The sequence below is a fragment of the Erpetoichthys calabaricus genome, chromosome 6 (assembly GCF_900747795.2).
Source record: "Erpetoichthys calabaricus chromosome 6, fErpCal1.3, whole genome shotgun sequence".
In the NCBI taxonomy this organism is placed as follows: domain Eukaryota; kingdom Metazoa; phylum Chordata; class Cladistia; order Polypteriformes; family Polypteridae; genus Erpetoichthys; species Erpetoichthys calabaricus.
Window position 1 is genome coordinate 217,592,089 of NC_041399.2, and position 12,778 is coordinate 217,604,866.

At 44.6% G+C, this 12,778-nt stretch overlaps 1 protein-coding gene across 5 annotated transcripts in view; it reads left to right on the forward strand.

The window, feature by feature from the left end:
• The window catches only part of prkag2a (protein kinase, AMP-activated, gamma 2 non-catalytic subunit a), a 98,092-nt gene that overhangs the window by 63,955 nt on the left and 21,359 nt on the right, over window positions 1-12,778 (forward strand). For all 5 annotated transcript variants that reach the window (XM_028790830.2, XM_028790829.2, XM_028790828.2 and 2 more), the window contains 2 exons: window positions 4,749-4,858; window positions 5,275-5,356. In XM_028790830.2, coding sequence (XP_028646663.2) covers window positions 4,749-4,858; window positions 5,275-5,356 — 192 coding nt within the window. The remainder of the gene's footprint in view (window positions 1-4,748; window positions 4,859-5,274; window positions 5,357-12,778) is intronic.

Here is a 12,778-nt window from a genome sequence, read left to right on the forward strand (position 1 = left end):
ATAGTGAAAGAAAATCTACTGTTGTTGTTTTGTATCCTAGAAGAAATCTCCTTAAAGCTACTTAAAGTGCATGTGTGTTTAACCAGCTAATATTTCGAAGTGCTCTCAAGTTAAACCTAGCGCCTCATAGTCCGATTACACTGTCATGAGTTAATACACATCATACATTTGACGCACAGTGTTCCCATTTGAAACTTTGTTAAATTTGGCAGCTTGATATAAGTGCAGACCTCTCTCCAGCAGCAGGACCCTGGCTTTGTCTCACTGAGATAATGTATTCTTTCAAACGGATTACTGTATATGTAGATATTAAATTGAGGCGTTGTCTCACGGAATTATCTGCAAAGCAGACCTTATCTGACTGAGTATGTGTCGCAGCTTCTGGCCCAGGCTTTGGCCTTGCCACGTCTGTATTACTGCCACTCACTACTAGCAGGAGGACCTGTATGTGCCATCAAGCCACTGCAGATGTTACAAAATGGTGCAGCCCGTGTCGTATTCAGCTCGCCAAGAATGTCACTTCCCTCTTGAGGTCGCTGCATTGGCTCCCTGTAGCAGCACACTTGAAGTTCAAACCCTTAGTGCTAGTCGACAGAGTAGTCATTGGGAGACACTGGTGGGATCCTCTGCTCCTTCTCAACCACTCACATCTGGTGATGCCATTGCTGTGTGGTGTCAGATCTCAGCCCAGACACTTCTCATGTGGAGCTCCTAGTTGGTGGATTGAGCTGCCCACTTCCATCCAGACCTCGGACTCCCTCCTTCAAGGTGTGTGTGTGTGTTTGTTTTTGATATTCTTTGTTAATCCCCTGTGGGGAAATTTTTGTCTTTTCACATGACCTTTGGGGGTCAGAGCACAGAGTCTGCCACCGTACAGCACCCCTGGAGCAATTTCCAGGTTAAGGGCTCAGTGGAGTAGGATCCCTTCTGGCAGTGACGGGGTTTGAACCGACAACCCTCCATATACCATGGCAGATCCTTAACCACAGAGCCACCAAGCGATTAAAACCCTGTTGTTTGACAGAAATTGTAATATTGGTATTTGATCATATTTTGTGTTCTGCGATCTTTATAGCTCTTCACTTGTGGCGATCAGTGTTTGTCACCAGTCCTCCTGCGCTTGTTCAGAATAGTCCTATACTTCTGTGGCTTGATTATCTTGACATCCTTTGAGAGTCACTTTGGATAAAAGCATCTGCTAAGCAAATACAAAATAACCTAAATATTTCAACACTGTAGCTGCCCATTGATTGCACTGAAGATGGGCAGGGGTGAATGCCTGATTGGCAGTGACATGGAGCAATACTAAGATCAAGGTTTGGGAGTTGTTCACACTACATAATACAAGCCTGGGAAGTTTTATGCAGTAGGAGACTGAATTTCAAAGAGAATAACTGTCAGCCCCATGCAAGAGATGCAGGAAAGAAGTGCGATCTGAGATTCTAGTCCTGCTGCACGATGGGGAACAGCACAAGTGTAGTTTGCATTAGCTATTTAATGAGTTATTATCCCATGGCCAATAACAGTGGGGAAAAAGCGACTAGGGCTGTTTGGCTTCACGACGGGCTTCATAGATGGGCGAGTTGTCCTTCTTTAATAAACCAGACTGTTGTTGGTCTTTGATGTGTTCCTGAGGGCCACTTTATACTTCACACTCACAATGTGTACACACAGACATCGTGGTTGCCACACGTTCCCAGCGTTAATTTGACGCATCCTCAGAAATGAACACAACCTGTGCTTGAGTTGCAGAACCAGCAAAAAGTCAAGGGGGCGCTGTGTTCAAGTTGGAATGTGACGTCACTCTCCTCATGTGACAGCTAGCCGCTGTGCAGATGGATCAGTGTCTGATGTGATGAAGCAAATCATCAAACTTAAATGCTGACATGCAAACGTTTTCATGGTACTTGGCACCTGCAGCCACAGGCGCTCCTGAGTGATGTCCCAGGGGTCCTGCAGCTACATCTGCCACTGGAGGTCTGCAGCCAGACGCTTGTCCAGTACGTGGTGTTGGTGGACTGAGGCCTGATGTTGTAGGTTCCTTGTCAGATCTGTGAGTTTTATGTGATTTCCTTACCTGTGCTTCCCTTAGACTGTCCAGCCACTGTTGTAACAGCACGATATGCAGAGACTAAGGAGAATCTGGGGGTCAGAAACGTCTTGACCTTTTGGTATTTCGGTGTCCATCTCGATTGCTTCCCCTTCCTAAATCCTTTCTAGTCCACCTGGCATTCTCTGTATGTGCGCACCAGTTGGGTGTAATTTGTTTTTGCCTTAAAAGCAGATTATGGCAGTTGAATGTGTGTTTTTCTTTGTGCTCCAGCCTCATTCCTGCTGTTCACTCGGCTTCTCCTTACCAGCCTGCTCCGGTGCCGACCAGCAGTTTGCCCTTAAATGAGTAATGCAAATGTCTCCACTTCAGCCCTGAAGATTCCTGCCATTAAATGTTAAGCGAGTAAAGTTAAAGGCTGTTCTTTGGCATCTTTCTTACGTCTTCACCTTTCCCTGTGGGCTGCTGCTTTGTCTCATCTGCTCTTGCTGTGCGGCCTCACAGTCACGACTCCCATTAGTCATACAAAGGCACTGGCTGTGAGGGGGGGGGGATACGGGGCTGCTGTTTTGCCCGATGATATGTGAAGTGCCAATGGCCTGGCTGCAGATCTACTTCACTAGTGGCACATTTGAGGGCATCGGACCTACTGAGATGTTTAGGCACACCTTTGTAGCAGCTTCTGCTGCTTGACTGTCGTTGTCCGTTTCTGCTCATGACTTGTCCTAACCTGACCCCTCTGCTTGTTCCCAGTTATTCAGCACTCTTACTGAAGCAGTGCAAATAAAGTGGGTTCAACAGATGGCACACTGTCATGGCTCCACTCATAAAGGAGGTCACGCTGTGATTGTGCCATCACTGGTCCCCAGAGCCTACTGGCTTAGTGATTGGACCCCAGCCTCATTACTGAGCCTGGTAAGCCTTTGCTATTGGAGGGCTCAGAATGGAGCATTGGATGTGCGTTTAAATAGGTGAACCATCACTACCACCTTTGCCCTTTATAGGGGATTCGAGCTTGTGTTTGCTGTTCCAGTTGCCCCCTCAGCATGGAGTAAATATCAAGGGAAATGAAATATCTGGCCTTAGTTAGAGGTATCCATAAAAGAGAGCCCACCTTTAAGCATTCATTTTGTCTGTCAGGCTGACGGGATGAGCAGCAGTCCTCCCTGTAGGTGTCTCCTCGTGTGGCCTGCAGAGTTGGCTTTGGAGAGGAGTCACGTCTCTGATTCCTGACGACCACAGTTGAGTTGGCACTGTAGAAGAGGCATAACGCGTAGCACTGCCCTTGTTCATGTTTTCTCATTCTGTAGAGAGTATTGCCAAGGGCATGCGGCACTCGTGTGGGGATTTCAATATGTGCACCACACTCTCTGGAGAGTCCAATCCGAAATCCCTAATGTAAATTTAGTAGTCCTGTGGAAGACTGTCTGCCTACCCTGTTCCTTACCCGTTGACAAGATGTCCTTATTCTGGGTTTTAGCACAGGTTTTATTCAAGGTGGCACACGGGTCTTCCTCTTCATACTCGGTGTGCTTCCTGTTTGTGCCATATGAATGCCAGCAGAAAGTGAAGTGCGACACTGTGGGCCATGCCGGGAGTCACGAGGGCGGACTGAGCCGTTGGTCTTGTACTGATCTCTCATTAGGGAGTCACAGTCCCTGCTTAACCACTATACCACGTTACCTAAACAGGGTGTTGAGGCTTTACTTCAGGTTGTGGGTTCAAATCCCGACGCTGACGCAATGTGACCCTGAGCAAGTCGCTTCAGATGCTTGTGCTTGACATGGAAATGACAAGCGATGGAGCCAGTTGTATCTCAAATGTTGTAAGTCGCCTTGGATGAGCAGCCCTATGGCCAAGTGCAGGTGAAGTGGGCCTCATATGAGCAGTCCGCCAAGAGGATTGAACTGGTGGCCATGTCAGTCCTAGTACTTGCATGGCGTGGGTAGCACTTTACAGCTGTAGGATGCTTTTTGGCTGCTGCTAGGTAAGCAAGTGCTATGATCTTTAAAGGACCGCAACATCTGCAGTGATTTCTGTGTGGGCGCCCCCTCGCCTGTGCCATGATGGGGTGGGTGCCTTACTGATTGGAGCCACGTTTATTCTTGCCTTTGTGTGTAGCACACCCCTTGTGCTCGTTAGACACTGCGTTTTTCTTGCTTCCTTCTGTTTTGTATGAGTCCCTCTGTTTCTGTGCTTCTTTATTAGTCACAACTTACTTGGCAAGTCCATGTGGGCATCAGATGACAGGCTGAAAGTTGTCAGTTTCATTCTTTGAACACTGATAGCTGCATGCTTTCTATCTGGCACAAGACTGGCAGCATGTCTGATGTGTCCCTGGTGAGCAGGAGTGCCCGTGTCGAAGTGTTGGGAGGGCAGCTGCTCACAGCCGTTTGCACTTCAAGGCACTTGAACAAGTTGCCAGTATTGACCTTACCATAAAAGGCTTCAAATGTCCCAGAGGCCCCAGCAGACTTGGCACATTTGAGACCCATTTAGGGGAAAGTGAGAGAGCCCCTTGAAGTCTCGACTTTGATCCAGTGCATGGCAAACATGGTGGTCCTGTTTGATTGAGCCAACATCTTGAGGAGCAGAGGCCGAGGTGGAGAAAGGGAGTGGGAAGTGTTAGCCTTGCTTGAACAGCTGTCTGTCTGGAACCCCAATTCTGAAGAGCTGCCTTTCTCTCCTTCTCATGCAGTGGCCGAGGAATCGGAGAGTGACATTTATATGCGCTTCATGAAGTCCCACAAGTGTTATGACATTGTTCCTACGAGCTCCAAGCTTGTGGTCTTTGACACTACGCTTCAGGTGAGTATTGCTGGTTTGTGGTTGCTCATGGTGTGCTTTGCTGGGTTTTTGAGTTTGGCGAAGTGGGGTCAGAAGTGCTCGGAGTTCTTACTCTGTGAAGAGCACCATGCAAAAAAGAAAGAAATTGATGTGAAAGGGAACTTGAGTTTTTCCAGAAATGTATGTTTGTTCCTTTTAAACAATTGTGAAATTATCTGGAGTGAGCATATTGTGAAGGCCAACAGGCTTGCAGGCCAGATCATTGGTGTTGTGGGGCCAGCGCATCTTCAAGTATTGATGGCAGACAAGCACTGCACAAAGTCCTTGGTGTGGCTGTGTTCTGTGGGCCACCTCCTGCTGGGGACACACACACACATCGTGTCTATCTCTCTGGCTTCAGTACCTGCTCTCTCACTGATCTCCTTTGCTTCCATTAGGTTAAGAAGGCTTTCTTTGCCTTGGTGGCCAATGGTGTGCGGGCTGCTCCACTCTGGGAAACAAAAAAGCAGAGCTTTGTAGGTGAGTGCGGTTTGGTAGCTACGCTACGTATTAAAATACTTTGTTCCAATGGAAATCGTGCATGAGGTTTGAGCTCTTGGGGACCCGGTAATAGGAACTGCTAGAGCCCCTGAAGCTTGGCGTCAGTAGATCTTATTTGTACCACCACAGAACTGTAAGGTGTAAATATGTGGGACAGACATTTTGTATAATTGTGACCCACATTTTAATGCAGGTACACTAATGCTTTAAGAGTAAGGCCAGCACCAGGCACCAATGTGAGTAGTTTTATTAAAATTAGAGAGTGATGGTAGATTTCCTGCAGCAGAAGCAAGAAAAGGAGACTGTAATTTCTTTTCAGTTCAGAACAAAGAGTTCACATTTGTTAACTAATATTATTGTTGTAGGGAACAGTTTAGCGACTTAACATGCAGTGTTATGATGGGTTGGATTGACATGTGTAGACTGGGCATGTAACTTCATTGAGGGATTCCATCATCGAATTCTGAATTGATCTCCGCTTCTGCACATCTACTAACTGTATTCATTAATAATCCTTCATATAATGAAAAGTAGTATAATACGTGATCAGTTTTATCAAAATTACAATTTGAACATGGTGTCAGTGTCGCATGACGTGGTAAACGGCGTTATTCAGAATACTTTCATTTAGAGCAGCTCTTTAATGCGCTGACTTTGTTTTGCTCTCAACACATCTCGCCTTGGAAATGAGAAGTTGGCAGTCGCTGGCATCCAAAGGCAGCCCTGGAATAGGACTGGTTTAACCAGCATTGATTTATCACTCCTGTATCTTCTTCCACTTAGTTTCCCGGGACTTTCAGACGTATGCTGTATGTGCATTCGCTTCTTTAATCACATGTGTGCCCACTGCGCAGCCTTCAGAAAGCCAAGAGTGCTGCAAGTGTAGCTGGGACGTATGCGTTAAGAAGTGTCGTCAGGCTGGTCCACCTTGTGCTTGAGGAGTTGAGTCACTTGTGAAAGATTTGACACACAGAATGAACAGGCATATGCAGCAGTCCATTGTGTCACCATCCTAAGCAATGACTCGGTTGGAAAGTTGTCTCAATTTTCACTTGTCTCAGATGTGCACTCGTTCCATCCAGAGGAGTGAAGTCTGTTTTCTGACGGGAGCTAAAAGTTTTATCAGCTGATCAGCTGGTCCTGCATTCCCAAAGCAAGCACAAAACTCCAGTTGTAACATTTGCAAACATGGCCGCTTTAAATGTCAATTTTGGCTTAGAAGAGTAACCGTGATTTCAGAGTCAAAGTTAAAATATGCTGGAGTTTGAACTGAAAAGCTCCGCACTCAAAATTTGAGCCCCTTTAGGTGTAGAGTCCTGCACCAATTTATGGCCCACTGAGTTGAGGCGATTCGTACATGTGGCTGAGGGCCATAGGAAAACAATGGGGTAATGTTCTAGAAATTGCCAAAAGCTGCCACAGTAATGCATTTCAATTATTATTTAACAGGGTCTTGGGTGGGCACTTTTATGGCTTGTTTTGATTGGAGCTGTTCCGCTTGGCTAGTTGTTGTGTATTCGGCCCACACTGCCTTCCTTACACTGGTGTTTCCCAGCCTTTATGGTCCTTCCTTTTATTGACGTAATTTCAAACCACCCCCTTGTTGAACTGATGCCTGTCAGTCCGCACTGCCGATTGCTTTGGCGTTCCACGGTGCTTTACAAGAATCAGGCGTGCAGCCGTGGACACGTGAAGATCAGTTTGTGCTGCTGCGTACCGGAGACCCACACCAGATCCACAGAGCCTCGCTTACACTTTGTGACTGACAAACGGAGCCATACGGTGGCCCGTGACTGTGATAAATGCAATGAGATCCCATGTGGGCTAAATGTTAACAAAGGTATTTCAAAAGCTTAGTGATACTTCAGTGTTGTACGCTACTGAAAATAAAAACATGGCATATAAAATAGGGGTCTTCTGACATTTCTGATTTGTGAAAGAATGAATGTGAGAGTGGACCTCACAAGACTTTGTGTGCAGTTAGCCACACACGGTCTCTGGTTAATGTCTTTTAGCCTCCAGTTAACGTTTGCCTAAAACACTGCTAATGCCTCTTGTAGGTTGCTCTTTGTATGTTTCAGAAATGAAACCATTGACTGCACGTAATCACCATATTTAAATGATTAGCAGCTGCCATATGATGCTTTGGCACGACTGAAGCAGCCTTCATGTGACAGCACACCACCTGTGAACTCTTCTCACATGATTACATTCCTCAAGCCGAGCTGCAGGAAGCTAAATGTAGACATTTGAACCTTCCAGGCCAAGTTCTAAAATTCAAATTGTAAACCATTTGACTATATTCTGAAATCTACTTTACACATGTCCGCTTTGGCCAAAGGAAACTGGAATTCCTCAGATAACCTCACTCAGATATATCGGCCTGGCACTGTGGAAATGAAAGCGGCACACGCAGTATGTAGAGGGCAGCTGACACACTGGGCACTGCTGCTGTGCGCCGTTAGGTAAGACTGGGTCTTACAGTTTGTGAAACCTGCAAAAAAACAATCGACTTTGCTGTGACTGACAAGTCTTTCCACCAATCCCAGCTCTTCTTTCCATTTAGCCGTTAGCTCTTTATATCGTTGGCGATTGACTATTCTCTTCATTGCAATGCGGACACACCTGCTATTTTATACCTGACCCAATAGTTAAATAGCTGGAAAAACTCTCCATTATGTTGGGATGTAGCTTTGTGTGGCAAGTCTATATGTCATGAAATGAGCAGAGGAGTGACTGCTGACTTTGGTTTCTGTGGTACCTGAGCGGCTGAGCCTGCACTATTAGACTGGAGCTGGACCTTAGTAGTGCGCCTGCTCATCTCACACACACACACACACACTACTGGTGTATCTGGAGAAGACCTGCACAGTCACAGACAGAACCTGCAAACTCCACACTGGAGTCTAAAAACTCCTATTGGCATGTTGCTGGTAGAGGTTGGCATGCGACTTCTGTCATCTTGTTTCATCTTGCACTGGTGTAGCTTCACAATCATTTTCTAGTGTGCTCCAGTGGTGTGGCCTGCTGTGCAAAAGCATTCTTTTCCACTTCAGTTCTGTTTTCCTGACTCTTCATTCTGTGTGATTATATAAAAAAGAACATTGGCTAATTGTGCTAATTTTAGTTTATAGAGTTAATTTATTTTCATATTACAGCGCTGTCTGCTATTTTTTTTTTGTCCATTTATATTGAATATGTTTAAAGCAGAAATGTAAAGCACATAGCAAAACAAGATGAAAGCCAAGTGTATTGGCTAAGGCAACTGCAGAGCTAAAGGCCTCAAATCAAAAGTCCGTGGCAGGGGTGACTGGATTGGCCTGGCGGTCAACGGGTCCACTAGCTCCCTGATATGAACCGGATGAAGGAAGGGGATTGTAAATTTGAGGGAGCTGCTTGACCACCACTACTAGAGTATGCTGACAGACCCTGCTGTGTGTTGAATTTCAGAGATGAAGCCCCCCGAGGACCTGTGGGAACTTCCTTTTAAAGAAGACTTGCCCCTTACCCATGGAATGTTTTTATGTCTGCTGAATGCGTTTGCAGGAGAAAGTCCCCTTTCAGCTGTCATGTCTGCAATAGGTGGATTGCCAAAGAAATTCCACAGACACCCAAAAGTCAGTCCTGTACAACTGAAGTGCTATTTGGTGGAAAGGTCAAAGTTCCCTGTGTGTTCTGCTGCCTCCAATTCATCAAAGTTGAAGCTTGTTTTAGTGTTTGATATTATGCTGTCAGACTCGCACAGCTAGTCGCTGCACTCCAATGAAAACATAAGCTTTCCCAGCTTTAGGAACTAAAAGGGGTGCCGTGGGCCTTTGTGGGTGAGAGTGGAGTGGCTCTGATCTTCATGAACTGCCCTTATGTGGTCTCTGAAGGACAGGTGTGCATTCCTTGTAAACCTTTGCTCCACACTGCTTGACATCTCTGCAGCTCTCAAGCTGGGACCAAACCTCACATCTTTTGCAATTCCTGTCTGTTTAGCTGCTAGCAGGAAATGGGGAGCATAAGCGCATACCTGGAGACTTGGCTAATATTAGTGGTCCTGCTTCGTCCTTTGGTGGTCCCGCCCCATCTTCTGTTCACTTCCCTTATCCTTCACCTGTTCCCTGGTGCGTCAGTCTTGGCTAACCCCCCCCCCCCCCCACCCCATCTAACATTAGAGAATGCTGCCTTCTTTGAATCTCTAGATCTTTACCCTGATTACAGCTCTGGTGGAACTAGCATTTGGTTTATGTCCAAGATGTAGCTGGACTCAAAAAAGAGAGCCAAGTGTCCTTAACCCTAACCCTAAACCTAACCCTGATCACATACTTACTACTTGGTGGGCTTTATTAGAACAGGTGTGGTGAGAACAGGCCATTTAGTTAAACAAGCTCACCAATACTATTTAAGTTGATCCCCCCAAAATAACATCAAGTCAAGATCTGAAGTTCCCTAATGTTTGATTCTCTTCGTCACTTTTTTGCATGTGTGTGGCTCTTTATGTGAATAAGAACTGATAATTTGGCCTTAACGAGACCCCATTGGTGTTCCAGAGTTCTTGTTGAAGTAAGCGCAGGGATTCACTTTATTAATTCCCTTCATTATTTGAAACACTTCAGTCGTGTCACTTAATCTCTGTTTGCCGAAATTGAAAATCGGCCCAGTTGCTCATCTCTAGACTTCCTCTAGTGCTGCTGTGTCATTTTTAGTAATATTTAGATCACAACTGTACACAGAGCTCGAAAAAGCTTAAGCATAACTGCCTTTGACTTGTACTGCACACATCGGGGTCCTTCTAACCCTTTCTTGATGGCTTCTGGCCACTGTCTGGCTGTAGATAGTGACCAGTCCACTGCGACTCCCAGGTCCTTCTCATGAGATGTACGCTACTTTCAAGTTTCAGACCCCCCCTCCCCATTGTGTGCTGACTTCTTCACATTTCTCCTTCTTACATGTAATAATAATTTACTTTACATTTACTTTAAGTTTCATCTGCCACAGATGTGTCCAAGCCAGTCTGTTGTCCAAGTCCCAATGCCACAAACTGGCAGAATCTGCGTTGTCTGCCCTGCCACCTCTTTTGTGATCATCTGCAAGCTTGACAAGCTTGTTTGTATTCATATTTCGATTATTATATTATTGATCGAGAGAAGTCTATTGGCAGTTTACACTCCTCCCAGGAATTCTCTGTCTATCCTCCGCATATCTCGGCCGCATTTCTCAGACCTTGTTATTTGAGTAGCAAGTGATCCAACTTTATTCGCTCACCTCTGTGCCTACTCCTTTTTAGGAGTGTGTTCCTGGTAAGCCTGCTTATGTGAACACGTGTGTGAACATTACATAATTCATTTTACAGTCTTGTTTGCTACTTTTTTTACTCTGCAGACTTCCCCATCTTTTTCTAGATACATATATCGCAGATTTTGTGTAGTAAAAAAATTAAACCAAGATCAATTCTATCAGAACTTGTTCCACCTTTATTGGAAAATTGTAATCTGTACAAAGAAGGTGAAAACAAATCAAATAATTTAGTGAAGTGGGGGGGGGGGGTCCTACAAAAACCTCATTGCATGAGGGGGAAGACCTTTTAACCTCCTTAGCATAATTTAAACCATTTCATTTTTTAGGCTTGAAAAAATATTTTTATTAAATCTCCTTTCTACTGTAAAAAAAAAAATTGCAAAGCACTTAAAAGTACAAAGTCAGAAGTTTAAAAAGTAAAACAGTGATACAAGTAATAATAATGATTAATAATATAAAATAAAAATAATGATATGTGCTGTCAAAATATGAGAATAGGAAAACCGCTTAGATGTGCAGTCCTTTATCCGACACTGTTCATCTCAACAACAGTTCTTTCAATCACATCATCATCAAGAAATAACTTGACGTCAGTAAGTGGATCTTGGCTGTCAACATTTCCTTTTATTCCTGACTGCCTCACAAACTCAAAATGAGGTGGCGTTTGGTTTATTTGAAGCAGGGTCAACAGAAACCCAAATGTGAGCGCCGCTTCATGGTCCATTTCAATTTCACTGCCTGAAGATGAGAGGCTCCTTGACATCACTGCTCTTATCACCGTCAACAGCATACAACAGCCGGGCTGCTAAATGTTTTTTACAAGACGCCATCATGAGGCTAAGACAAGATGCGTCTAAACCACTGGCCGTGTAGTGCTTGGGCCAGATGCTGTTTGCACTTTTACAGGCCGAGTAATCCTCGGGTCTGACACTTAACATGAGACGTGTCTGTGCAGTTACCTGAGTAACACCTGGGACTAATGCTTTTAACACTAGAATTACCAGAGCCTACGAAAAAACTCGTAAATCCGTCCCACCTTAAATCGCGTCTTAAATCCGTTTGCACCTCTCCGCCAGAATCCTTTGTCATCTAAATGTGCTGATAAAGCTACTAGCAGCCAGCTATTCCATCCCCCCACCGACTTAGAATGAACTTCTCTCCTAGCTCAAGCCTTGCCTTGATTTGATTACCTGGGATTGAAGTGGAGTTTTACAGTGGAAATAATTCTAGCGTTATTTGGAATACACGCATTTCATGTGTGTTCCATTTCTATAGTTGGCTGTGCAAACACATTTTTAAAACAGAAACGTTTTTCATATTCTAACAGTAAATGACAAAATGTAGGCATAAACTATATAACGTATGAAGCCTGAAGTCCATATATCAAAGAAACACTTTCACAAAAGGTACAAATAAAAGAACACGTGCGCCTTCATGCAAAAAAAAAAAAAAAAAAAAAAAAGCCGCGTTAGCATGCCACATTGACTTTCTTACTACAACCGCCGTGGTGGCGTAATGGTATCAGCCCCTGACTGGGAATCAGAGGGTGGCGAGTTCGATTCCGCACGGCTCCACTTCGAAAAATTAACTGCTCTTATTCTTACAATTTTAGAATAACAATATAAATTTGATTTCAGTCTGTAACAGGCGGTGTAACTTATGATACTGGTAAAGGTTAGCTTTTTTTTTTTTTTTTTTTTTAATTCACTTTTCATTCTCGCAGTCACATTCAGAATCAATCCATACAACCCCATCTGACACAGCTGGTTTCACATAAATAAAAGTGCACTTTTATTCAAGACTATAACCGAAGAATAAAGAAAGCAAGTTACAGTTGGTGGTTGATACAACAGCTTGCGTGGTGCAATGTTAAGAACTGCTGATTTCCGATCCGTGCTATATAAAATCATCACATTCAAATATTAACAGTTCCCACACACCCAAGGTCCGCCATTCCTACATTTACAACATGTGTACTTGTTGCAGTGTACACACCTCTCTGTGCTATGGTTCCTATTACAGTGAATGAGCACCTGACACTGTACTTTCTTCCCTGGGGGAAGCTGAGGTCTTAGAACGGAAGTTTGTTGACGCTGTATCATCTTTTCTTTTTCCATC